General features: G+C 59.5%; 1 protein-coding gene across 14 annotated transcripts in view; it reads right to left on the reverse strand.

Moving 5' to 3' along the window:
* TNS1 (tensin 1) overlaps window positions 1-27,464 on the reverse strand; it is a 62,456-nt gene that overhangs the window by 34,899 nt on the left and 93 nt on the right. For 4 of the 14 annotated variants that reach the window (XM_014249384.2, XM_088058743.1, XM_088058741.1 and 1 more), the window contains exons 2-16: window positions 26,273-26,310; window positions 11,438-11,476; window positions 9,213-9,254; window positions 6,429-6,478; window positions 5,979-6,150; window positions 5,571-5,621; window positions 4,961-5,083; window positions 4,607-4,671; window positions 4,402-4,485; window positions 4,171-4,283; window positions 3,541-3,601; window positions 2,089-2,164; window positions 1,822-1,951; window positions 1,384-1,449; window positions 677-838 (exon numbers count right to left, since the gene is read on the reverse strand). In XM_014249384.2, the coding sequence (XP_014104859.2) occupies window positions 677-838; window positions 1,384-1,449; window positions 1,822-1,951; window positions 2,089-2,164; window positions 3,541-3,601; window positions 4,171-4,283; window positions 4,402-4,485; window positions 4,607-4,671; window positions 4,961-5,083; window positions 5,571-5,621; window positions 5,979-6,150; window positions 6,429-6,478; window positions 9,213-9,254; window positions 11,438-11,476; window positions 26,273-26,310 (1,272 nt within the window). Of the gene's footprint in view, window positions 1-676; window positions 839-1,383; window positions 1,450-1,821; window positions 1,952-2,088; window positions 2,165-3,540; window positions 3,602-4,170; window positions 4,284-4,401; window positions 4,486-4,606; window positions 4,672-4,960; window positions 5,084-5,570; window positions 5,622-5,978; window positions 6,151-6,428; window positions 6,479-8,050; window positions 8,201-9,212; window positions 9,255-11,437; window positions 11,477-11,599; window positions 11,768-13,799; window positions 13,890-14,077; window positions 14,152-19,114; window positions 19,484-26,272; window positions 26,311-27,464 lie in introns of those variants that run through there. The other 10 variants (XM_088058748.1, XM_088058744.1, XM_088058742.1 and 7 more) reach the window with 8 other exon arrangements.

Here is a 27,464-nt window from a genome sequence, read left to right on the forward strand (position 1 = left end):
CCACCGTGAGCACTGCCATCCACAGCTCCCACTCAAAGCAACTGGTGACCTTCAGGGACATCAAGGACCGCAGCTGTCCCTGCTCCAGGGACGCCTCTCCAGATCTGGCCAGGAAAGCCCAGGCATCTGCTTGGCCACGGGTGGCCTTGCCTCCAGGACAGGGGCCCACCACCCTTCGACATACAAGTACTGCCTGCTCCTGCCAAGTGGGTAACAGCAGCCAACTTGCTGCAACAAAATGGGTGCTCAAAGGGCTTTTCCCAGCTCTGAGAGATGCAGCAGACCCTCAAAGGCCTGTAAGACATCCTCATCCCCTAGGGACAACTAATGCACATCTACATCCTGCCATGCTTGCAGCATGACAAAGTAGCTGGGACACCTAATGGTCCTGCAGACATGGGGTTTGGATTTCTTAAAGGTCTGGGGCATAAACTAGGACTGTGCTTGTGAGAACAGGACATTGACAGTAAAGTGTTGAAAACAAAACAGCCTAAGCTCCCTGGCACTGTGGCAGAAGGCAAAGTCCATGAGATCTTGCTCTCCCATCCCATGGTCACACTGCTCCCATCAGCAGCCACCTGTCCCCAGCTCTGCTGCCCATCAGTGTCCCCCATCGTGGGGTAGGGGGTATTTCCATGTGGACACTTTGGCCACTGACCACCTTGTGAGCCCTAACCTTTCTCCAGGTGCTTGCTGGGCAGGGATGGCTCAGCCCAGGCCCCCTCTGCACTGTCCTCACGCTGGATGTTGAAGTTCTCATAGGAGTCCCACCGGATGAGTGGGTCGGACGTGTTGTAGTCCACAGAAACACTGGGCCCATTCTCCAGGTGCTCCATGCCTGGAAAAAGGCAGGATGGTCAGGTAGGGTGACAGTGGAACCAGCAAGGGTGGGATGGGAGAACAGGTGGGGAAAAGTGCACGCAAGGAAAAAAGTGCAGGAGCCATAGGGCAAAGCAGGAGACTCCTGGAGGAAAGGCAGCATCAAGGGATGGATAAGCACAGGATGTACATCAAGACTCACAAACAAGGTGTACAAGACTGCCTGGGGCTTTTGGGATTGCCTAGAGACCAGCATACAGACTGGCAGTGAGTGTGCATGGGTCTGGACTTTCTGAGCAAGGGAGCCCTTCATTCCCAAACATTCCTTCCATCTCTCCTGAGCCATCAAGGGCTTTGGAGAGCAGCCTCCCGGGGAAGAGAGCAAGAGAGACAGGGCATCCATAGGTGCTCCTAGATCAGCTTTACTGCCTGGAAGCCTCACCCTAGCCTGGTGATAATTGGGGCTGGTGGAGATCCCAAGGGAGGGAGCAGGGCATACAGCTGAGGAGAAGGAAAGGAGACAGCATTCACCTCCAAACCCCCATGGCACTGAGCCAGACATACCTTGGATCTTCTCAGGGCCATAGGAGAACACAAACTCTACCTTCCCATACTCAGGGAAGCGGTCATCTGGCAAGGAAAGAGCAGAATAAAGGGACTATCTCCACCCATATCTCCAGTAATAGCCAGTCACCCCAAACATGCCTACAGACCAGCCTAAGGCTGGGAGCTGCTAGGGGACATCCCTGCATGGGACAATGCATCTTAGTCCCCAAAACAACCCCCAGGCAGCCCCCCCACACCAGTAATGGTTTTGGCAATGAAAGGGACGATGGTGCCACCACTTCCCAAGCAGCACCACACCCTGCAGATGGAGCAGGGGTGCCCTGTTTTGGCGGGGGTGGATCTGGGATGGGTGCCCAGATGTCCCCATGATGGCACCAGAGTTACAGGGGCAGGAGGATGAGGGAGTTTGGAGCAGGGAAGTGCCAGGGCAGTTACCTCTGAAGGCCTCATCCAGGTCCTCCTTGCCAAAGACGACATCAAGATCATGCACAGCACACGTGTGGAACTGCACACGGAAAATCACGTCACGGGTAGGGCTGCGAAACTTCTTGTGGTAGCACTTCAGCTGCAGAGAGGAATGGGGATGGGCCATCATGAAAAGCCCCCAGACCTGGTCAAGGGGGAATCTTGGGGTCCCAAGTCAAGGCAACCACACAACCCCTGTCTGCTTTCTACGCTGGGAGCTGAGCTGACGATCCTTACCAAGATATCGCCCTTGAGCAGCAAGCCAGGCTCAATGGTGATGCAGATGCCCGTCTGGCTGTCTCCTTGCACATTGCTGCAGAGAGGAACAGGGGGAGGATGTGAGCTGTGGTGCAGAGACCCCTGCCCAGAAAACTCCTAGCACCACCTCAACCAGCCCTTCCATCCAAATCCATGCAGAAAAGGTGCAAAGCACAGAGCTTGCCCTCCCTGTGACAGAAGGGGGTCCCATCCACCACCTCAAGGGACACCCATTCCCAGTGAAAGGAGGATGGGAAAGGGAAACTGAGGTACAACTCAGCACAGGTATGAAAACTGCTAGGTGGATTTGCCCAGGTTCCAAGTGCTGAGGCTGGGCTATCAACCATCCACCCGGCTCCCACAGCTCAACCGGGGCTTTGCACACAGAAGGAGAAATCTCTGGGAAGACTTTTCCCCCTGCCTCAGTTTCCCTGCAGGAAGCCCTCCCCTCCCAGTACACTGCCGACAGGCTGCCGACGGCCGGTGGCGTCAGCAGCCACAGACAAGGGAAGAAAGGAGTTGGATTTCACAGGCAAGATAAACCTGGAGTTTATTACAGGCATCCCATAAACAGTCTATTAAAAGCTGAAAGGCAAGGCCAGGATGGCAGTAAATCTCAGCTAACGGGGACCCATGGCTGTTTGGAAGTGAGATCCTGCTCCTGGGGGGTTCAGATGGGAATATCCCAGAGGTGAGGTGCTCTGGTCCCTCCAGGGAGACCAGGAGCCAGGGGTCCCACCCAGACTGGAATGTGGCACTGGCAGAGTGTCTGGGAGGCTGGAGAAATCAACTCCTCCTTTCCTTTTGCCAGTGCCTGCTCCCAGAATCAGCATCAGAAAAAAATTGCGGGGAGATTAAAACAGGGGGAAAATCTTTTTTTTTTTGGAGAAATAAAGGATATTAGATCAGCTGGTCAGAGCATGGTGCTAATTACACCAAGATTGTGGGTTCAATCCCTGTATGGGCCACTTACTTAAGAGCTGGACTCAATGATCCTTGTGGGTCCCTCCCAACTAAGAATACTCTGAATCTGTGAGCACTAATCCAGGCAGGAAGAACAGTTCTTTTATGAGGGAGAGAAGAAACGCCTTCATCTCCCAGATGTCCTCATCCCTTTCCCCACTCCCTCCGGGGACACCCAGCCCCAGGCTCCACACAGCCCCAGGCTCCCTCTGCTGATGTGCGGAGCCACTACATCCCTCTCAGCAGAAGGGTCCAGTACAGCCCAGCATAGCCAGCTACCACCTCCGAAAAAAAGAAAGCCTCTTTTTTTTTTTTTTCTTTTTTTTTTTTTTTTTTGTAGCCCCCAAATGGACTAAGCACAGAGCACAAGATCACAGGGGACTTGTCCTTGACCCTCTCCATCCTCCCCAGCTTGCCACGCCCTCCATGCTGGGCAGCAGGAAAGCCCCAAGGTAAGGAGATAGTTACTAGATCCCCGAGGTGTAGACGGGCTGCATGGCCTGGTAGATTTTCAGGAAGGGCCGACAACCTGAAAGACATCAAGGCGGGGAGAAAAGGCACACTGCTGTTAGCCAGCTGGGCGGAGGGGCCAGGAGAGGGATTAGTCACGGGGGAGAAATCCAAACAGGGAGGGAGCCAAAGCAAACAGCCGCTCCCTGCCCCAGCCAGCCTGCACCGATCAAGGGCAACATCTGCAAGGGGCAGAAAGGATGCTGTGGATGAGCCGAGAAGGCACAAAGCCCTCACATTCTAGGTCCTGTAGGACCTAGGGCAAGTGCTGGGCTGGGGATAGGGGTGGGACGATGATCTGCATCCCAAACCCCAGTGTGGTGCCATCCTTGGAAAAGCTGTCAGAAAACATTGTCATCCCACAGCTCAGGTTAGTGCCCAGCATCGGGAGGGCATCCTCTGAGGGCATCTCTGCCAGAAAAGATAGCACCCTGCTAATATGAGTGCACAGTCTCTGAGAGAGAAAAGGAAATTCAAATTGCCAAGGAAATGGTGGAAAATACCCCCCAAGGAGGACAAAGCTGTCCAGGCAGTGTGGGGTGGTGGTGTGGGAAGAAGCAGGCTGGGGAAGCAGCTGGGGCCACCTACCGCCTTTTGACTCAAAGTTGGGGATGCCGTGCATGATGACGTGGTGGAGGAAGAGGGGCTTGTTGTTCATCTTGATGCTGCCAGAGAGGAGCCCACTGAAGTAATGGATGTACCTGGAGGGCAGACAGGCAGCTCAGGGGTAGAACCCACAGATGAACATTCACCATGGACCCCTGCATCCAACCACCCTATGGGGAAAAACCCAGCCTGCAAAGGCGTGCCAGGACCCACCTCTTCTGGGATGGCTGTCCCACTGGAACCACCTTGTCCTCATAGAAGCGCTTCATGGCAAACCTGTCCAGAGCCTGGTCAGCACTGTGGGGATCAAAGGGCAGACGAGGTTGAAGGAAAGTATTGGCACCAGCACCCCAGCACCACCGGGATGAAGGTCACCAGTGGGCCCCAGGGCCACCCCAGGATCTCATGTCTCTCTCACCTGGCAGAGATGTTGCTGTAGTGCATGTAGGCAGCCACTACCACCCCCAGCCGGCCACGGTTCCCCTGCAGGCACACAGCAGAAGGGGTGTCACGGGGACAGCAGGGCCTGGGAGCACCCAGGCACAGACATCCCACACAGAGGCACACACTGATCCCTATAAGCATGCCCCAACCCTTATTAGACACACACCAATCTACACATAAGTGCTGACACCTGCCCACACCCCAAACCACAACTCTCTCCACCGCATTCTCTACATCTCTCAGCCTCTGAGGCTGCTCAGCCCAATCCCTGCAGCCCCACAGACCCCAGTGCCCCCATCTCTGTGCCCCAGTGACTGGTCCTGCCCACCTTGTTGTGCAGCACCACCACGTTGTGTGCCGCTGCGTTGAGCCATGTGTCCATGGCTTTGCAGATGCTGCAGATCTTCTCCAGCGCAGGGGTGTGCATGTCAGGCCATCCAAAATCCAGCACCTGAACAGGGGAACAAACAGCCTGGGGTCACAGGCACTCCCATGCAGAGTTCCCAGCCTGCCAGTGGGCAAAGCCCAGGGCACAGGCATTCCTGTGTTGCTCTGACACGCAGCCTCCCAACCCTGCACACCACTGCCCAGATCCCTGGCCAAGGGAGGCCACCGCGGTCCCAGATCTCAGGCCCCTCACCCCAGGTTACTTGGCTCAGTTTCTGAGGGCTCCCCCCTTATCAGAGGGATGAGGACATGCTTTAGGGAGGTCTCCAGGAGATTCCAAACAGCCAGTTTTGGACTGAGAATGGAGGGCTGGGAGGGCAATGGGAGTCAAGCTGAAATACCACAAACACAGTGCGAAGTTTTTCCCAGCTGGATGGAACAGAAAAGGTGTCTGTTTCTCCCCTAGACATCTTGTAACAGGGAGCTGGTCCTGTAGACAGGCCTGCCCTGAGGTCCCTGAGACCCTGCTGCTTCTCACAGCTGTGACCCACCTTGGGGTGAAGTTTGTTGACATCACGTCTCCGCTCAGAGAGGTTGAAAAGCTTTAGGGAAGATGAAAAACAGAGTGAGAGGACATCTTCCTCCCTTGCTGCCACCTCACCTCTTCCTCACCCCAAAGCCTTCCTAAATCCTGCTACGAGAGGCTTCCCCAGACACACTACCCTCAGTGACACCTTGCCACAGGGCAATACAATGACCAAAAACTCCTAGGGGGTCTGAAAGGGACTGGAAATCTTCAATGAAGAAAAAAATCTATCCAGCATAGTGCAAAAACCCTCCCTGAACAGAGCCCAGATGGAGACAAGGATGCAGTATCCATGGCCTGCAAGCACCCATCCCCAGCAGCTGAGAACCCAGCCCCTCCACCAGCCTGACAGGGACCTGGCTGTGCCCCTCACCACATAGTTGTTCCCGTGCTTGGACTTGAGCATGTGGGCCACTTCACGGAGGTTGCTGGAGTAACTCTGCTCCTCGGCCACGCTGGGGTAGGAGACAGCGATGATCCGCTCCGTGATGTACACCAGGTCCAGCTCACAGCTGCTCTCCATGGCTGCAGTCAGGCTCATGCTCCTGGGCAAGGAAGGGGACCACTGTCAAGACATGGCACTGGGAGGGGACACGGGGACCCCTCCCTACCCTGCAAGACAGACTGGGACACATGGGGACACGGCTGCCTGTGGCCTTTCCCCTGCTCCAGTCCTCTTGGAGCGCCTTGGGTTGGGGATGGAGATGTGCTCTTCACTGGGAGCATCTCCAAGGTACAGCACCTCTGGAGAAGCAGGTGTTGATGGGAGGGGGCTTCAGACAGAGCAGAGATGGTCACCACCAAGGGAAACCGAGGCAAGTACCTGGATGTTTTGCAGCGTGACTGCCCACTCCTGGGGGATTTTGTGGCATCCTAAAGAACCAGAGAGGAAAAGCAAGTTACTGCCACGACCCAGCCACAACCAGCACAGGAGTCTTTCTAGACCTGGATGTGACAGTGCTGCCAAAGCATCCCACCTCCACCACACTGCACTGAGCATCCTAACACCCCCAAAATATCGCTGTCTCCAAGTCCCACCAAGCACCCCAGTGGCACATACAGCATGACACATCTCCCATGCAAAACCCAACTCTCACAACCCCAGTGCCACTGGGACCAGCTGCCATGGGCACTGTGGGGCCAGTGCCTTGTCTAAGGGTCCCAGAGGACCTTCTGGGAGGATGCTGAGCAGGTAGACACAGTCTCAGGCATGTCACAAGTCCCTCTTGTCTCCATCAGGCTGTGGGCACACCTAGTGGGACAGAGCTGTTTTGGTCCTGCCCGGAGCAGGGCCAGGTTCGCTGCCCGAGCGGCATCGAGGAGCCAGCCAGGCACAAGTTTGCTTTGGCCCCAGCTCCACCGAGCCAAACGCCTGGAGGAAATGTTTGAGCTCTTGGAGCAGGAAACTTCTATTTATGCATGTTCTCCGGCCTCGAAAATTTCATCTGCAGCCGGCTTGCTCTGTGACTTTGTGACCTCAGCCGAAAAACAAAGCAGGGTTTCCAAAAAAAAACCGCTGAGGAAAAACACACTCGCACCTCATTAGTTTTAGTATCTCCAGCTAATAAGCAGAAGTCATTTAAAGACTCATCTCACACAGGCAACATGCCTGGAAGGATCAGAAATAAGAGATGCATCCTGCAGCTGATTTCTGGGATGCCCCACTGGTCCCCAGAGCTGCAAGACTGCTGCTACTCTCCTCAGAGCTGCAGCATCCCACAATCAGCACACCAAAGGGAACGGGAGGAGGTAGGAGAGCAGTTTCCCTGATATCCTTCACCTGCCACCTTCTGCCCACCCAGCACAGTCTCATAGCTGCTCCCATGGACAGCCAGTGTCACCCTCCACCAGCCTTGCATGCCCCTTCTCAAGGTCAGGTTGCCCTGCAGAGCAGAGCCAGGCTCAGCAACTATGGGGCTTGGGGACAATGCCATCCCTCCCAGCCAAAGCCATTCCAGAAAGCAGCAGCTTTGCCTCAGTGGTGCTTGAACAGTAGTGACAACTCCCCCTCCAGTTTTCCCTCGGGGTGTCCCAAATTGGCTGCTCACTCTAGAAACCCCCCAGCATTGCTGAGGACAAATAAGGAGCTAAAATGCAACAAAAAGAGCGGTAAAACCTTTCCTGGGAGAGCCAGGATGCGTGGAACAAGCCTGAACCTGAATATGGGCTCATCTGTGCACCACCCACCAGTGATCAGGATGGGATCCCCACCATGGTAGTGCCCCAGATGTTCATAATGGAGATCTCTGGGGTCCCACATCCACTGGCCAGGGGAGCCCCATCAGTCCACGCCACCCCATCCAGCTGTAGCAGCTTCCCAAAACCACAGCCCTTCCCAAGAGAGTGCTGACATAGGTAAACCAGGAATCACCCCCAGCTCCCACATGGGTAAACTGAGGCACAGGAGGGCAAGCAAGGCAGGGACACCAGAGCCCCTCCCCATACCTGGATAGCAGTGAGCCCCTTGCTAATCCACTTCCACGCCATGGCGGGTCCACTCCCGGCACCCTCCAGACCCGGGGGAGCGGGTGCCCACAGCCAGGGCCCTCCAGTGTCTCCCCAGCCCTGGCAGGAGCCCTCGAGCTCTGCCCCGCTCCCCGGGCTCTGCCCTGCTCCCCTCTTCCCGACCGCAGCCGCGCTGTGTCTCTGCCGCCAGCCCCTGCACGAGGAAGAGTCAGCCTGCAATCAGCTGATAGGAGCAAGCACTCCTGTTATTAAACACTCCTGCCCGCCACTGGGCTGGGAGACCTTGCAAACGTCCCCTGTGGAGACAGACTCCAGCCAAGCCAGTAAAACCCAGTCCAGCACAGCACAGGACAGGCTGGTCCCAGTCATGTTGGGTTGAAGATCCCTCTGCCAACCCCATCAAGAATATGCCTTCCAGTTGCAAGCTAGTTTGGCATGTCCCCAAGCTCCTGGTAGCACCCAAAACCTGCAGGTCCCTTCTGCTTGGAAAGGGTGAAGAAAGGCACAAGAAAGGCTTCAGAAATACCAAGAGACTTCTCTGAAAGACAGCAAAGCCAACAAAGGAGACCTCTGACTTGATTTTTCTGAGGATGCTCTTTCTCAGGGCTGGAAACATGTCCTGGACAACCAAAGGGATTAGGCAAAGTCAGATCTCAGGTGAGGAAGGCTTTCATCCTCTTCCTCATGGGAACCATCATGCCTCCATCCCTTGGGTCCCAGCCCCAACACACAGGGAGGCCAGCAAGCTGGCCGCAGGCAGGGGGGAAGCTGTCCGCGTTGACTTTGGCAGTGCATTTGTCTACACTGTCTTAGCAATTTCATGTCCACAGATTAAATAACAGATCCCCAGCTCCAAGACAGGAAAGCCAGCTTTGCAGCAAAAGCCTCAGCCTCCAGTATGCTGGGCTCCACCACCGCCTCTGCCACCAACCCTGGGCATCTCACTTGGTCTTTAGCACAGACATCATCACCTTGGCTGGCAGAGAGAGAGGACTTCAGGGTCCCAGGTCCAGGTATGCTGGGAGCATTCCAGGCTGAGGTATTTTGGCTGCAAGGGGTGCTTGCAGTAATGGGACAGGTATGAGTGACCCCCCAGGAGGTCTTGAGGCAGTGATCAGCCTCCTTGACTGGTTGCACTTACCAGGACTTCTACCTGCTTGGTGATGCTCTCCCCCAGGGATGTCTGCAGACAGGAGCAAGGAGAGGGTGAGAAAAAAGCAAGGAGAGAAGAGAGATTGTGAGAGGAACACACACACACACACACACACACACACACACACACACACACGCACAGCAGGGCCAGGGCCCAAAGTTCCCCCTGGCTATTTCTGGTGCTTCCTAGGAAATGCATCACGGCTCCATTCCCTTCCCTGCCTGCCAACATGTCTGCTCTTCCTGAAGGCTGGGAATCCCCCAAAACCCAAGTGCAGAGTTGGGATACTCAGGTACCAAAGATGCCGCCATCCTCCCTCTCAGCCACCACCACTGGCACTGGACCACTGTTGCCAATGGGAAGCATTTGACTGGACCCTGAGTCTGTTCCACGATGGGCACCTGGTGCCCCCCATGTGTCTGGGATTCCAGATGGATCCTACATGGTCAGACCCTACAGCTGGGAAGTCAACAACAGGGCAAGACCAGTGCAGTTCCACACCCAGCCTGGCACCAAGTCACCAGGAGGACCAGCTCCCCAGGATAAGCCTGATCCTACAGGGCCAGTGAAGGACCCCAGTGGAAGCAGAGCCAGGCTCTGAGATGCTCAAAACAGGAGAAAATTTGGTGAGATGTCACTGGAGAGAGCTCTGAAAGGAGGCTGGGGACAGGAATCAACTTCTCGGGTGAGGGAAAGTGTCTGGACCCCAAATATAGAAAGCAGGAGACAGATACCTGTCTGGGAATGGTGGTTGTGGTGCCTGGGGGTGGCACAGCAAAAGGAGCCAGCTGGGTAGGTCCCCAGATGGGAGTCTTGGGACCACAAAGATGGAGGTCACCCCCAAAACCAGGCTGCTCTACACTCTTGGCAGCAGGACCAGAGCAGACATTTCCATCCATGAAGCAGGGTAACCCCTTTCGATTTCCTCCCAAAGCCACAGTAACGGTCCCAGCTCAAAGCCAACATATTTTTGCTGTCGATAAGTGGCCAAGGAGGTTGGCAGGGGCGGGGGGGTGCAGGCAGAGATTAAACCCAGGGCAGATAACCACCATGGGGCCCCAGGGCAGGCAGCATGTTCCGCTCCCACACCATGCCCTCGCTCACTTGGGCTCTTGTGCTGCCCTCATGAGCTTGCAGGTGGTCATCCCCTACACTCACATTTCAGGTGAGACCCCTGCCCAGCCGTGGGTTGCCCAGCCCAGGGCTCCGTGTGAGGCACGGATATTGCGGCACTGCCAGGCTGCCAAGCCCGAGCTGAAACCCTGCCAGGGCCTCCTCTCCCCAGCACCTGCCCCAGCAAGCCTTGGCACACGTCTGGAGAAGAAGGAAGGGCTGCCGCACCAGCCCTGGGCTATGCCAGTCTCCCTGCTGCCACGTGCCTGCTCTGCCTGCTGCCACAGGTATCACCAGCCTGGGGATGGGGCAGGGGAGCTGCTCTGGGGGCAAGATGCTGCCTGGTAGGCACCATCGTGTCGTGCTTCCCAAGCCTCTAGCTGGGCACAGCCCTGCTCCAGGTGACATCCCAGCACCCTGGTATCCCCAGAGCCCAATCATGGCCTGGAGCAGTGTGGCAAAGGTCTGTGGCTGTCTGCCCAGAACCCCCACACCCGCCCTCCCCAGGACAGGGTGAACGGAGATGATGCATCCAGCTGCTCTCCTGGTGTCCAGAGAGGACAGGGTGGGAACAGCCTCCGTCTCCCTGGCCCCAGCAGATTGTTAAAGGCCCCCAGGACAGACAATAGTAGAGGGTGACAATAACATGAGCTGCAAATGCACGGCCTTGGGCGCCCCGAGCCAAAGGCACATCTGGTATAGCTATCTCCGGGTGTGCAAGAAACCGCCCCAACTCTGGCCAGGGAGAGAAGGCCCTCTGCGCCAGGGGACCCCAGAGCCCTGGGTGGTCACGTCCTATCTGTCTCTCAGCAACCCTGCAAGCCCCTCTTCCCTGAAAGCTCCACGAGTGCCGTGATAGCTGGGCTGCTCCAATTTGTGCCGCTCAGATGTGGGATGCACTTCAGCCAGCAATGGTGGGGGGAGACAGCACGAAAATGGGGGTGCCCTTACCCCCAACTCAGGACCCCTGTGGTTTTGAGGGTGGAAGATTCACATCCTAAAGCCCCGGGACAGATAAAGCCCTATACCCAGAGCACGAAGCTCCAGGATCCCCAGAGCCCTGGCTGTCACCCATGGCTCACAGTGGAGGTGTCACTTACCAGCTCATAGTTGACAGTGGGGGAGCAGGGGGTCACAGCCTGCAAGGAAGCAGAAGAGAGCCAGGATTAGTCCCTGAACACCCCTGTCCAACATAGGGCACGAGAAGAGGCTGGAATGCAGCATTCACCCCCTACCCATCCCACAGGGAAAACAGCACCCACCCAAGCAAGTGACAAGGGCATCCATGGCCTTGCCACCCCAGGCAGGAGCATAGGCAGCATCCCGAAGTCAAGGCTGGCTTCCTGGGAGTGGGCTCAGGGCCATGGCAGCTGTGCCATTCGTCCTTGGCCAGGGAGCCAGGACAGCCCCAGCCCCAGCCCGGGTGGGCATGGCGAGCACAGCACAGCGCAGCGCAGGGCGGGCGCCTGATGCCAAGAGCAGCTCCTGGAACAAACCCCAGCCCAGCCTCGTGAGCTCCTGCAGCCGCCAACTGAACAGCCCGGCTATTGTTACCTTAATTACCAGAGGCAATTACTGACAATTAACCTTGGGTTTTGTGTGCACCCCAGTCTGTTGGGAAGCAGCAGCATGCCAGGGTGGGAGAGGCAGCACCTCATCAGTGTCAGGGCAGCGGGCACAGGCACTCCAGCACTGTGTCAGCCCACAGATGCCAACAGTAGTGGGAGGGTGTGATTAGGGGCACTTTGTCCTCTACAAATCCCACCAGGGGCAGTGACCCCAGTAAGCCATCCCCTTCTCCATCCCAGCATGGAGCCAAGATGGAAAACACCGCTCAGGGGCTGGTTCCCTACCATGGCAGCATGGGGACCCACTGCAGCCCACTCTGCTTCTCCTGCCCCGGGCCATAAAAAGAGGGATTTGCCCCAAACACCCCACTTGGAGCACCCATCTTCCATCCCATCCTGGTCCCCAGAGCGTGATGATCAGCTCCTGCTCTCCTGCTCTCCTCCCCGACTGCCAGCCTGTTCCCGTCCCACCTCACTGTTTTCTTCAGGGGTTCCTCCTCCTCCCGCTCCCTTCCCCTGCGCATTATTATTATGATTTTATTCTAATGCAGAAATGCTTCCATAAAAGGCCCTTTTCCCTGCCCCGCGGCGCTGGCCCCGCGCCAGCCTCCCTGGAATGTTCTCCGGCAGCGAGCCGCCACTGCGGACGGACCGACGAGGGCTGTGCCGTACCCTGCACCGTGCCCCGCACACCGCCGTGCTCCTCCCCTGGGGATGCTCAACACGCTCCCCTGACCCCCGCCCAGCCTCAGCTGCAGGGCCAGAGATGGGGGGAAATGCACAGCTCCCCCACAATGGGACACACCGGTCCCACAGCCAGGTAGGGTCCATGCTCAGTCCTCCTTTCGGTATGAGGAAGTTTGCAGGCTACAAATGCACCTCTGGCTGGAAAAGGGAAAAAACTGGGGTGCCTGTGGTTATATTTCCCTGCTCTTAAGGATTCTCTGATGTCTAATGTGGGCTTGTATCACCCGACATCATTCTTCCCATCCACAGGAGACAGCAACTCAGGTTGCATGACACTCTCACATCCCAGAAAGGCAGTTTTACAAGGATTGCAGGAATGCAAAAGCTGTTTCCCTCTCTCAGGTTTGGCTCACACATGCCCCCAGTTCAGGAAGAAGAAGGAAGACCCTGCCCCAGACAATGGACCCCTCCCTAGGGAAGTCCAGTTCCTGACCTAGAGGTGGACCCCTCCTGTCCCACGGGACCGGTGAGAGTATCACTCCGTACAAGACTGCAGCAACCCTCAGAATAGCCATCATCTCTGTCCTCAGGGATGCAGGGAGGGGTGGGAAAGGCAGGGGGACCCGCACAGCCCTGGTCCAGGCTTCGCTTTGCCGTGGCAGACACAGCGGCCTTTCTTCCCCCCTCACCGGTGTTTGCATTCCTGCCGGCTGGCCCCCGCCGCCGACCCCGCCGCCCAGCAGCCCTGCCCAGGAATGCGAGGAACGAGGCGCAGCAGGGCTGCCGCCCACCCCGCCAGCCCCCCATGGTCCCCCACCCTCCCACTCGGCCCCCCAGCTCGTAGCCCCATCCCTCCCAGCAGCCACATCCCACGAGCTGCTGCCTTGAGACCCGAGTTCTGCCAAGCAGAAAAATCAGTTTCCCAGCACACGAGGCCCCGTGGCCACGAGTGATAGGAGTCTCTGATGCCTCATAAAGGATTGGGCACACCCTGCAGCCTTCCGCTGGAAGGCGATGATGGGCTCCCTAGCTCATCACCAGCTGTCACTATACCTAGAGAAACTCGACACTCTTGACATGTCCAAGCCCAGAAATAAACACCTGGCTGCCAAACCCCTGACAGTCACTGGCCACACCGCCACAGTGCAGAGTAGCTCGTGAGATCTCTCTAGCACCTAAGCCCTCCAGCTGCAGCTCAGGCACTGACCTCTGCACCACGGATCCCAACAGGACTTCAGCACCATTTCACAGGAACTAAGCGAGGCTGGAGGAATGCAGACATCCACCTCCTATCCAGAGATGAGACACCTCAGAGTCTTCTCCATGCTGCAACTACTGCTCACACCTCCCTCCCCCTCCCTCGGTAGAACAACCTTACACCCATACAAGTGCCCAGGGCCACTGCCAGGTCCTGCTCCAGCAGAGCATCCCTGTGGGTTGTAACCCCAACCTGCAAGTTGCCAGCAGGGCTGGGGGAAAACAAACCTCCATGGAGGGGCCCTGCGATTGAGGAACACGCTGGATCAGTGCAGTACTGGGCGCGCCGGGGTCTCCCCAGCAGTGCTGCTGGAGCCGGGTGAGCACTGGCCCACAGCCCACAGCATGGCCCGTCCGGCTGCCGGTGGGTGATCCAGGCCCATCTCTGACGCATATCCCTTCCTTTGGGTGGCGGTTTTTGTTTTTCCCTTCCCCAGGAGCTCCGATAAACATTCCGGAGCCGGACGATATCCGGGCTGGTGCTGACCCTTACTGTGCCAGGAGCAGATGCAGCACCGGCCACCCTAGCCCTCACACAGACCCCCCTACACCAGAGATGCTTCCCACGGCCAGGCACTGATGCTGGCAAGCCAGCCCAGCTGGTGTGGCTGGAGCTGGAGACACACTGTCAAAAGGGACACTGACATCCCAGACCCTCCCAAAGCAAGCCAGCTTTATGGCCCCACTACTTAGAAAGAATGTGGACCCCAAGAGAGGAAATCATGGCACCCTACTCCCTCCAGCCCTGGAAGTGGTTCCCCTGCCCAAGCCACCCTGTGGTCTGGAAACACAGTTGTCAAAGAGGAATGTGACTTTGTGGCCACACTGGCGTCCCACAGGACAATGCTTGGGCAGCATAAATCCCAGCTCAGCCCATGTGATCCCACCTCATGGGGTCCCACATCACCCCACGAGGGACCACTTCCTCCTAAGCAAGTTCATCTCAGCTTTGTGCCACCTACATACCAGTTGGGCTGCGAATCACTTCCCCATGCAACCCACAATTCTCTGCTCACCCCAAGACCCTGCCTCAAGTAAAGGGGATCCCAGGGACAGCCACAGGCGACAGCAACTTCTCCAGCCATTCCTAGAGCCCTCCCCCTATTCACCAGTCCCTCCAGCCCAGCCACAGCCACCAAGCCCTGCTGAGCCCACTCTTAGCCACAGTGTGGGGCAAAGTGTGAGCTGCCATCACAGCAGAAAACACTTTGAGGGGACAGGTTGGGACCACTAAACTGGGGATGTTGGGAAAGGTTTTTCCCTCTCCAGCATCCTTCTCCCCTGCCAGGCATAAGGGCCTATGGTGTCTGTGCTCTGGTCACCCCCCTGCCCTGAACAGGGGTCAGGTACCCTCTGCCTACACCACGTGCTGGCTGCTCCTGCCCTCACATTTTTTGCAGCTCTGGCAAAACTCCTGTTTATGCAACATGTCCCCGGCGGAGGACGGCATGTTTCCATGCACACCCTCTCCCCCCCCACTCCAGCTCCGCCCTGCCCAGCACAGCCCCGGTGTGTGAGGCACAGGGCAGCCACACGGAACCGCAGACCTCCGGTATGGGGGTCCCTGGGAGGGGACAGTACCCCGTGCATCACACAGCCCCTCTCTGCCCCCACCAGTATCCAGGGGTGCTGCTTTTGGGACTTCTTCCATCGGGTGGGGGTAACTGGCAGATGCGCCGAAGGGCAGGGGAGCGGCTTGGCCAGCGGCTCAGGGTGAGTCACACTGGGCTGATGCTGGGGCACGGAGGTCTCACCGCTCCCAGGCTTCCCTCCAAGCATCCCCAGCCCGCCCTGCAGCTGGCTCAGAGACTGTCACTGTGCCATCCTCTCCATGCCTGGATGCCTGGACAGCACCCGTGGCAGGACAGAGGCCATCAAGTCTACTCTGTCGTTGCACTGCCCAAAAGATGCTAGGGGCACCAGGGAGAGTACCACAGGGCAAAGAGCCATTCAGGGATGTCCCCCGGGCTGGGACAAACGCTATCTCCTCTGTCTCTCCCCTGGTATGTTGATGAGGAGCCGCCCTGTGGCCCATCCCCACCAGGAAGGCGGCAGCAGGACCAGGACAGAGGTTACCCAGTACACACTGCCCTGCAAATCACAGATGAAATGCCACAGGGGACACCAGCCATTCCACCCCACAGCGGCTGTGGATGCCACCATTGGCACCCCAAGACATCGTGGGACACACAGCATGATGGAGAAGGATGATGGCTCCCAGCAGCCCATGGCTGGCCTGGCTAGCAGCCCTGGCACAGGGATATGGGACAGGACAGGAAAAACGATGTACAGAGAAGCTTCAAGGAGTTGCAATGGAGGCAGCTGCACCAAAATAGCCCTGGTTTCAACCCAAATAAGGGCAGGTCCCGGCTCCGGGGCGGTTTGAGCAATCAACCTCAGTGCTGCCAAGTGCAGATGAGGGGAAGGGAGAGAAGGTAGCATCCCTGACCCTGTTTGGAGGGAGAAGGGTGCTTTTGGGGGTCAGGAGGGGAACAGACATGCCTCCACATGACCAGGACAGGGACTGTCCCTACTTTGCTTGCAGGCACTGGCTCGGCACGGGGCTGGCCACAGGCAGGGATATGCTGTGCTCCAGTGCCTAAAAAGGCAACATCTGGAGGCAGCAGGTCTGGATCCAGCTCCTCGGGCCAGCACGCGCCTGCCTGGCTCTGGCCCCACAGCCCCAGCCCTGCCCTGCTCTGCCACCAGCACCACACACATGTGCTGCCACCCCACTGTGGGGACACCCCTCAGCCCAGTCCCATGGGGACCCCACAGCCAGCCTAAGGGAGAGCATGGGGTCACTGCCCCCTCTGCACAAGCCTTCCCCACAAAAAAAGAACCAGGATCCCCCCACCCCCTCAGCAACTCCCCAGAGCCAAACCAGACACCAGGACTGGCCAGGGAGCAGCTTCTGCACCAAGAACAGGCCAGGGACAGAGTCACACCAGGACTGTCTGGGACAGACTCTGCTGCAGGGGATTTCACCAGGACTGGTCCATGAACAGGCTCTTACATTGGACTGGTCAGCACACGGATTCTTATATGAGATTGGGCAGCAACTGGTTTCTCGTCTGGAGTTGGTCTGTGCACAGACCTCACCTGAGATTAGTAAAGGTACAGATTCTCACACAGGATTGGCCAGCACATGGATTCTCACATGGGATTAATCACTCCACGGCCTGTGCCATAGGACTGGTCAATCCATGGATTCTGAGAGGTGATTGGGCAGAGCACAGACTCTCATGCAGGATTGGCCAGAGCAGTGATTCCCACACGGGATTCGCCGGCGCGCGGATTCTCACATGGGACTGATCAACAAATGGATTCAGACATGGGACTGGCTGGAGCACAGGCGCTCCTGTGGAGCTGGTCAGCACACCAGCCTGTCTGTGCCCCACCCTGAGCCCCGTGTGGGATCCTTCCCACAGATCACTCTGCTGGAGCATCAGGCAAACCCCATTCTGTGCACTCAGGTCCCACTGTACACTTTGGGCTGCCTCCCAGCATCAGCGGCATCTGCCAGTGCCCATGGGGCTGGGACCCACCTTGAGGGGTGGTTAAGGTAACAAAATAAACCCTGGCTGCCCCGGGGGGTCTTAGCCCCCCAGTACTGAGCCCAGGGGCTCTGTCAGGGAAAGACTCAAGGCAGATGGAGACTGGAGTCAGTGCTGCGTCCTCACCCTGCAGGACAAAGGTGAAAACACTACAGTGAAACTGAAATGCTGAGCAGCACCTCCAAAACTGGTGTCCCCCCCATGTGTAGTTTTGAAGATATGAGGGAATAGGAGGGAGAAGTGGAGACAAAGATACTCCCTCCTACCCAGGAGCTGTGCTGTGTGACTGCTCTTCTCTCTTGTGTCCCAAAACATGCCAGGGAAGCTCCAGTGCTGATCAGGGTCTGCTGGCACTGTGACCAGATACCCCAGAGACAGGCTGCACGAGGCCAGGGACCAAATAGGGGCAAAGCAAGAAGGAGGTTGGCCGAGGGCAGGAGAAAATGGACCCCCCCACCAACTCGGGATCCCAAAAGGGCACAGGGGGAGCACAGTTCCAAGGCCCAGCACCCTGCCCGGGGCCAGCAGGATCACTAAGAAGGGGCTTCGCTAGAGCGGGTGAGAGCTGGAGGCTTGTTTTCTACTGATACACTTCCCCTGGAGGTGGCTTCAGGTTCCAGACAAGCTACGCGTTGTCCTCGCAGTGCCATCACGGTGTAGCGACAAGAGGTGCCTGCTTGGTTGCCCCCCAGAACGCCCAGACTTAAGTGCCACGAGCACCCAGGGGGCGCAGCCACTGTCACCCCACTGTCCCCGCCAGCTGTCCCGCAGCACAAACACTGGGGTCACCGGTCCCGCACCAGGGCTGACGCCAGCGCCGAACGGGCTCAGGCGCCCGGGAACGGAGCACTTCTCTTTTTTTCCTTGTTTTCCCCTTAAACGCAAGCGGGCTGATGCCTCCCTCGCTCGGTCGTTTCCTCTCCCAGAAGCACAACCCAAAAACATCTGCGCTGGGACCTGCCCTGACGGAGTTAACCCTCTGCGGGCCCGGCGGCGCCGAGGGGCCGGGGATCCCTGCCCGAGGGGGCGGCGGGGGGGGCTGGCACCGGCCGGAGCTGCCTCGCCACTCATTAACCCGGGGTTTAACCATTGACGGTCCCGCCGCGGAGGGGGGGTTAACCCGTGGGCTGCCAGGGTGTCCCGGCCGCGGGGCAGCCCCCCACTGTGTCCCCCCCCGCGGGAGTGACAGGCGCCCGGCATCGTCCCCCCGGCTGCGGGGCGGGAGCGGGGTGCCGGGGGCGGACCCCGCTTTCCCGCGCAGCCCTGGCTCCGCGGGGACGTGTCCCTACGCACTTGGGAGGCCGGGGGGGGACGGGGACACAAACCCCAGCGCCAGTGTGTCCCCCGCCGGGGCACCCCTGAGAGTCACCGGCCTTGGCGAGGCGGGAAGAGGGGCACGGGGGACACGGCCCCCGGAGCCGCTCACAGGTCGCTGCCGGCAGCAAACCGGCCCTCACCTCCTGCCCAAGTCCTCCTTCCCTGCGAGCACCGCATCGCCCTCAAGCCCCCGCGCACCCCGAGACCTCCTCCGGTGACAGACAGCTGCGGACCCCCCCCAAACACGGGGGCGCACCCCCCTCCACGCACCATCCCATCGCCGCTCGGATATCACGCGTGGCCCCCGCCCCCTGGAGAGGTGACACCCCCTCCAGCACCCCCCCGTCCCGCGGGGCCTGGGGACCCCTGTGCCCTCACCGCCCGCTCGTACCTGGTTCATGACGCTCCCGAAATCCATCCGGGGTCTCGCCTGCCTACATCCGAGAGGGACGGCACCGCAGCCTCACCTGGCCCGGGGGGCGCGGGGGGCGGCCGGAGGGGCCGCGGGGGGCAGGCGGGAGCCCGGCGTCGCCCGGGCGGGCAGGCGTGAAGGCAGACTGCAGGCAGAGCCCCCCTCCCTCCCCGGGCCAAGCCTGGAGAAGGAAGGAAGGAAGGAGGGAGGGAGGAGGGAGGGGAGGAAGGAGGGGGAGAGCCGAAGGGTTTCGCTCCCCAGAAGCGGGACCCCGGCGATGGAGAGGCGCGGGGAGGTCCCGCCGGCTCCCCGCCCCCCCCCGCCCCCCCGGGGCGGCCGGGGGCTGGGGAGCCCGGGGCCGCCGGCCCCGGCCCTGGGGAGGAATGGGGTCCCGGTCGGCTTTTTCCACCGCTCCCCTCCCTTCTCTCGCTTCTTCTCCCTCTTTCTTCTCCTCTTCCCTCTCCCCAGCTGCACGGCACGCTCCAAGTCCGGCCCCGCTCCGCTCCCCTCGCCTCCCCCAAAAACGCCCTTAAAGGCAACCGGGAGCCTGACTCGAACAGCTGGCTCTGGGGTAGGGGTGCCGGCAGGTGGGCAGACCTCCCCCCCCCCAAAAAAAAATTATCCCACCCACACCTCCGCCACCTCCCCCTTCAAAGCTCCTCGCCCCCGGTGCCGAGGGGCCGCGGCGGGCGGCGGGGTGCAGCGGGGTCGGGGCCTTATCGCCCCGCGTGACGCCACCGGCGTCCCTGTGCCCTTGGCGGGGGGGTGGCAAGGACCGGTGTGTGGGGCCCTGCTTGGGGCCTGCCTGGCACCCCCTGCCATATGCAGGACCAAGTGCCCAACTAATGGTCCTTGGGTGTCCCACACCCCCAGTGTTGCGGAGGATGTGAAGATTTATCAGCCCGTCTCTCAACTAAAAATCAAAGCCAAAATGCTGGAAAAGCCCCGTCTGTCCCTCAGCACGTAAAGTCATGCCAGTCCCAGCTTGCCTGTCCCAAACCTGGAGTGTGCCCAGCATCCCCCTGGCCTTCCTCCTGTCTCCCTTCCTCCTCCTTCTCCTTCTCCTCGGGGGGGCTGCATGTCGATGGATGGAGCCCTGGTCTCCCTTGCTGCCCCTGGGGCAACCCAGCCCCAGCCCTGCTGTACAAGCAAGTGCTCAGTGCCAGGAGACCCCACAGCAAAGGGGGAAGCCCACCAGCAGAGGCCCAGAAAGTGGCGAGCTGGTCAGGGAGGCAGCAAGCCAGGCACCCAGCCCAGTGCTGTTGACATTTTCTCACCCAACGCCTCCCCGTTCCTGTTTGCATTTCCGTCCCGAAGCCGTGGGCTCAGCCAAAAGGCTGGAACTGGCTCTGCTGGAGCGGTGCAGGACCCCAGTACCCCTCCTACCTCACCACCCCTTCAAAAGTCACCACGGAGGCATGTGTGGTAAAGGGTTCTCCCATTGCCCACCTCCATGTCCCCCTAAGGGACATCAACCCTGTGAGTACACTCCAGTTCAAGGAGATCTCTCCCAGTCCCTCCATGCCTCAGTTTCCGCAGCAACCCAACAGTGCCATGGGATGGGAGCACCAGAAGGCACTGTGGACCCCTTCTGCTGCCAAGGACAAAGCGCCAGAGCCAAACATCTCTGGAGGGCATCTCCTCATCCCCCTCCCAAGCAAGCACCAGCCAGCCCTTCTGTCCTCCCCAGCACCCAGCAGCACAGGGTCAGATCCCAACAGCCACCACTCTAGGGACAAAACCCCATGGCCAGAATTCACTGACATCCCTAAACAAGTCCCAGGCCAGGATCCACAGCCCACAAAAACCATGTGTCCCAAAAAGATGGGAGTGCTGCAGCAAGGATGGAGGGGCAATGAATATCCAGCACCAGCAGAGCACAGCATGCATGGACCCCAGCCCAGCTCCAGCACAGACCCCTGCACAGGCCCCAGAGCCCAAACTCCTCAGGAGGAGGCCGCAGGATGGCTCCCAGGCCCTGGGAAACATCAGCAGAGGAAGAGCTGGGGCCACATGGGAAAGTATCAGCAACTGAATGGGATGGAAATGAGTGGGTGAGCGAAGGGCACTGATAGCACGTCCCTGTCCTGGTCCCCAGGGCAGTGACAGGAACTCTCCCCTGGGCACATGACGTGTCCCTTTCACAGGACACAGCCAGAGAAATCCTGACAACATCCTTCAACTACAGCTGCCAAAGTATCTCCCAGAGCCACAGGGTCAAAGTGCCAGTGGGAGCAAGTCCAGCGGTCTGCAAAGTGGCTCCAGTGACTCCCAGCACCCCAGACAAACCACCCCTCCCATGAAACAGCTCCTCTGTGACCCAAAACACTCTTGAGCATCATTGCCCCAGATGTCAGTGGAAGAAAGGAGACCTGGGGACCAGGCATCCAGGTGCATTCATCTCCAGAGATTAAAGTACACAGGAGATAAGCCCCAGGGCAGGGTCTGTAGAGCCTTTCTTAAGCCAGACCTTTCAGCTGTTTTGGGATCACTGCCACCTCTTGGAGGGTCCTGGGAGTCCCAAAGGACTCAGCAGCAAGGCAAGTCTCAGGAGGAGTCACTGTGGGGGATGTAAACTGGTCTGGGAAGGGAGAAAATCAGTGGGAAATGAGGCAGGCCTGGACCCTAGTTTCCACCATGAGAGGGGTCTGGGAAGATGGATGCAGCCCTGGGAGCTGCCGGGGAGGGCGGCTGGTGGTCCTCACTGCCTCATCTGACACCTCCCAGGCCAGTCCTGGCCAGTGCTCACCAGTGCAGCCAGCATGGGCAATCTCAGCATCCCCTCTCCCCTGCCCATCCTCTCTGTGCAGCACCCCCAGGGTGCAGAGAAGGGCCCCAAGTTCTCCAAGCAGCCAAGCCGGCCCCCCACAGGAGCTGAGAGGCCGAATATTTGGGCAGTGACGTAAAGAAGGGGGAAAAGGAAAGAGGCAAGGAAAAAAAAAACAACAAAACAAAACCCCCTCCAGGACCTGCTGCACAAATACAACCTGGCACAGCACCGGGGCAGGGCTGAGCCCCACAGCTCCCCATCCCTCCACCCCAGCTGGGCCCATGCCAGGGTCAAGGACATATTCCTGCACTATTCCTTCCCTCCCCCGCCCCGCCCACTCTGTCGTGGAGAGCAGGGGTGTTGTTAATTACCTGTGCCAAAGCACTGGGGGGGCGGCTTTGAACGGGGGCATCGGGGACAGGGACCTGACGGGCAGCTCCTGCGTGACGAACACGCCATCCCCTCGACAGCACGGGGAGAGGCAGAGTGGCTGGGGCAGGGAGCAGGGACCGGACAGACACAAGTCCCAGAGCAAGAGCCTAGCACAGCTGGGACATGGATGTCCCTTCCTTGCTGCCCCTGTTCCTGGCACAGCCACCGGGAGCCTGCAATGCACAGCCAGACCCCCAAACACTGCCTGGGCCCCTGGCCATAGCACGGCTGGAGGGTGACGATCACCAGGAGTCAAGCCTTCCCGGAAGTGTCCAACCACCCCTTGCCTCAGTTTCCCTTCCTAGTTCTGACTTGCTTTGCGAGCAGGGGGTATCCCCAGCACCAGCTGAGGGGTGGCACATCCCCTCACCACCACCACCACACCTGCCGTGAGTCCTACAGCTGCCCAAAGGCCCGTCAACGCCACGGGCACCGGGAGCGATTGCTCTGGCTGGGACATGCCTCGCTGCCCAGCCCTGGCCCTGCTCCAGCCCCCGGTTTAATGATGGACAAACCTGCCCCCCCGGAGTCCCATCGCAGGGGGCACTTGAAAAACAACCCAGGCCTGGCATGAGGCCAGCAGGGATGGACGGCAGTGAACGGGGAGCACATGCAATGTGACCACCCGCCTGTGTGGGAGCGTGCTCGTGCACACAGATGGATGTTCTTGCACACACGTGCACTTCCCTGCAGCTCATGCACTCGTGCACGCATCTGTGAGCACACACGGTCATACACATACACACTAGTTCACATACACAACCACACACACACACACGTGGCCCAGCAGCCTGGCATGGCTCCCCAATACACCCTTTCAGCTGCCCAGGAAGAGACACTGGGGGGACAACCCCTAGATCCCCTGGCCCCATGCTATGCAATGTGCCTCAGTTTCCCTCCTTGGGACAGCCCAGCGCCCCCACTCCCCCAGCACTGGTGGGCCCCTGTGTGGCAGGAGCGAGCAGGGCAGGCTGGAGCCTTGCCAGGCCCAGGGGCTGGCACAGGCGCCATTTCCCAGAACCAAGCACCAGCAATCGCCAGCTGACTCGGCAGCCAACCACCACAGCACTCCCTGTCCCCCAGCCAAACCATCCATCATGGGGCCAGCTCCCACTACGGGAAGCAGCATAGTCCCCTATCTTTTCTCAGCCTCTCCAACCAGCATCATGGCAAAATCCAGCCACAGTCAGAGTGAAGGCATCCCGGGGGACAGGGACACTCCTAGGGTATCCCTTGATTTGAGACATGCCAGCATGGCCCCACTGCTCAGAGCATCCTCAGTCAGGAGAGGAGTGTCACCACCAGATCCTGGCTGTTCCACTGCCGGCACAGGCTGACCCACGCCTGAACGCAGGCACAGAAATACTGCACCCCACACCATGTTCCCTGTCTCCTGCTACCCCCAGGCAGGGCTCAGTGACTCAGTTTCCCCACTTTTCAAAGGAAGATACACCCCCACAGTTTTGGGCAGGGAGTTTTGGTGCAGGGAACGAGGGAGGGGGCAGGCAGTGTGTGTCACATGCATGCCAGTGTCCATCCATCCAACCGTCCCTCTCAGAGAGAGGGAGGGAGGTTTACTAAGCAAGGAAAAATCCCTGAGCAGAGGCACAGGATGCAAGGAGGGCCTTACATGGGCATGGGAACAGTGTTGTGCTTCCCAGCTGATGAGCGTGCAGCTGCCCTGGCCTCTTCACAGCCACCCGCGGGCACCAGGCATTCCACCAGCATCATTGCCAGCACAGGGCAGTGGCTTCCACCACTGCTCCCCCACTGTCTTTCAGGCAGGAGACTTGAGGGATGCAGGTCACTGCCAGGGCACAGGTCCTCCCCTCTCTGCTACTGCTCTGCCTGCTCACTGCCTTCTCATGGAGGGGGCACTCACCAGTACCCCAAAAGCTCCCAGGTGCCCCCACATACACTTCAGTGCCCCCCTCCCCTTATCCCCATCACACCTATGGTACCCCCCGGCACCCCACGCTGATTACCAGCAGTACAACTCTTTACACCCCACACACACCCTTATCTCTCCCCCTTCCCCTATACCTCGTCCATTTGAGGTTTGTAAGTGGGGCCTTTCCCCCAGCTGGGCCAGGATGCAGCTGGCTGGGAGCTGGCCATGTTAGGGGGCAGAACAAAGAGGTGGAGCAAGTCCCAGGGAGGTAAATATGGGGACCAAAGAGTAGACACTGCCAATAGCATGGTGGGGCAGACTCCAGGGCCGGGAGACGCCAGAGCCAGGGGACACCAGGACCTTGGCAGCATATCCCAGGCAGGAAGAGGGCACATTGCAGGGCGCAGCTGCCAGCACTCTGGGGGTGAGTCCATCTTCCCTCTCCAAAGTATCCTGGAGGTGCAGGGGTTAAACATGAGGGCCTTCAGGTATACAAGAGGCCATTTTTGCTCCATGCCAAGCCCCCTCCCCACATACACCTTCCCCAGAGACCCTACAATAACAAGCCAGCGTGAGTCAGCTGGCCATTTGCCCGACCAGAGGAGCCCCTCCCTGGGCGCTGGCCCAAAGGAGCTCTGCGGAAGGCCCCTGGCCCTGGCCCCACGCACGCCCCCCCCCAGCAGCAAACCCCTCAGCTAGCTGGCCCCACCGAGGGGGCTCCAGCTTCCAAGCAGGCGTGGGAAGGGTGATGGAGGCTAATGAAATGCAGCCGGCCGCGAGAGCGAGCCATGGGCTGCCCCTGCGCACAGTCTATCCGGATGCTGGGAGCCTGGTATGAACCCCCTCTTGGTGTACAAACCCCTGTCAGACATCAGAGAATTCCCACCAGGTTCACACCCAGACACACACACTTCCCGACACTCCCTCCTGCCTGGAAACCTCTGGCAGATGCTCCCTGCCACTGCCTGCCGTACCACGGGCATCCCCTCACCGCACACCACTCCCAGCTCTCCCCACAGCGCCCCGGCAAGGCCACCTCCTCTGGCCTCAGCCTTCCCGGCACCTTTGGCACAGGCTGCCCGGGGTGACACAGGGTCCTGGGGTGGCCTGGAGTTGACATAGGATCCTGGAGCTGCCACAGCTCCACAAAGCCTCCCAGACTCCTCCGTCCAGCCCGCTCAAGGCCCAGGGTACCCCATAGCCCCCACTTCCCCCAAGAGCCCAGCTGGGGCTTGGTGCCAGGGCTGCTGCCAGAGCCTGCCCTGGCACCCACACTGTAGCACCCTGCAAAGCCCAACGTGTGCCCGGCCCCTGGCACAGCTCCCCCCCCTTTCCTCTCCCTCCCTGCCCAGCTGGGCACAGGCAATGGGCATGGGAACAGGCACGTCCCAGCCTACGCTGTCTGCCTGGGGCATGCCAGCCTCTTCCCGCCCAGGATGCCAGCCCCAGAGATAGCTGGCATACACGCCTCCCCAGGGATTAAGAACACAAAGCCTCCCCTGCCCCGGCAGCACAGTGATGGGCACCATGCCCACCTCCAGCTCCTCGGAAAACCTGGGTTGCTGTAGGGTCCCCCTCTGCCGCTGCAGCAGCTGGATAGACAGACACCACTGGGCATCCTCAGTTCCACTGTCTCCTGCCGGCAGGATCTGCCACAGGATCCGCCCCCGGCTGGGCATCGGCAGAGGTGCGCAGCCTGTGTGCAGCTGGCAGTGCTTGGCAGCGGTGCATGGCACCCATGTGCAACAGCACTCACCCTGGCAAAGGGCACCCCGCTCCAGGCACTGGGGCACAGATACCTGCTGGTCTGCTCTGAGAAGGGCTGCACCCCAAAACCCAGCCTGCTACACAGACAGGCACATGAGCAGGATGGCACAATCAGCCTCACCCAGAGGTGATGCCACTGCCACCATGATGAGCCCAGAGCCAGCAGCCCATTTAGGTGCCCATCCACTGGTTCAGCTGGCATGGACCATGGCATCCTCCCTCTGAGTCCCCAGCACCCCCAGACATGGTTGAGGACACCTCAGGACACTGGCCTTACCTTGGATTGGCACTTGGTGTGGCAGGAGAGCTTGCAGCCTGTGGGAGAGAGAGAGGGGAGAGAGGTTTATTTGAGGCAGGAGAGGGAGCGGTGCTCGGGGGCAGTCTGCAGGCACCCCACATGCAGGGCAGGGAGAGGGGAACCCGACACTGTAGGGCACAGAGCACCTTGGCACTGGGCACTGGCTGCCAGGACATGCACACGCATGCAGGGACGCCCACACCTCGCACCGGTGCACACACATTCCGGGTGGCACCAGCACAGCACAGCAGCAGGCACACAAAACATGGCTCTGGGGCACACTCGGTGCCAACGTGCCAGCGAGTGTGCGCGCGTGCGAGCCCCAGGGCTCAGCGTGAGCAGCAAGAAGGGAGACCATGCACAGACAGGTCTCATGGGGCCTCTCACGGACACTGGCATGGCTGAGAGCACCACAGGGGTGCTGCCATTGCCTGTGCTCCCTCCCTCCTTCCCATGCACTGCTGTCGCACACTTCCACCCACGCCCCCATGGAGGGCACGTGCTCATGGGCAGTGCAGGCGTGTTTGCCACTGCTGGGGACACACACCGATACGGGGCACCACTGCACTGCCTGGGTAGCCCTGCAAAGACACATGTTCCATCCCCAGGGGACACAAGGGTCCCCCTGCAGCATGGCCCAGGCCACGGCCGCACCCCAGTCCCTGTTCCCCTTGGGCCTGTTTCCTGCAGCACAGGAAGCCTCATTGTTCCCATTTCCTCTGTCCGCCCCTCGCACGGGGCTCAGCGACACCACACACGTGCGAGGGCTCGCGGCCCTGCCTGTGACCCACTGGGTGCCACGAGCAGCAAGCACAACTCAGGGGGTGAGCACCCACGTGTGTGCACAGACCCGCACCCACGTGCACATACGTGGTGGCCGCTGCACGCTCATTACACTTGCATGAAGCTGGCACGTGGCCAGGTCCACGTGGGACACCTCAGTGTCTCCATGGGTCACCCCTGCCTCCCAGCCACCTTCCTACCCCCAAAGGCACCGCACACGCTCTCTCACAGCCACAGCTCTTCTTCTAACACCCGGGCACACGTGTGTGCGCAGACTGGCACAGGCACACGTTCCCACATTCAGTGCACACAGGCATACACACGCATCCCCGATGTCCGGATCTTCCTGGCGTGTCCCCATGCACGTGTGTGCCCACAGCCCCAGCTC

This window comes from Pseudopodoces humilis, chromosome 8, assembly GCF_049639895.1.
Source record: "Pseudopodoces humilis isolate 2021_Gansu_Grassland_sample_001 chromosome 8, ASM4963989v1, whole genome shotgun sequence".
NCBI classification, from domain to species: Eukaryota; Metazoa; Chordata; class Aves; order Passeriformes; family Paridae; genus Pseudopodoces; species Pseudopodoces humilis.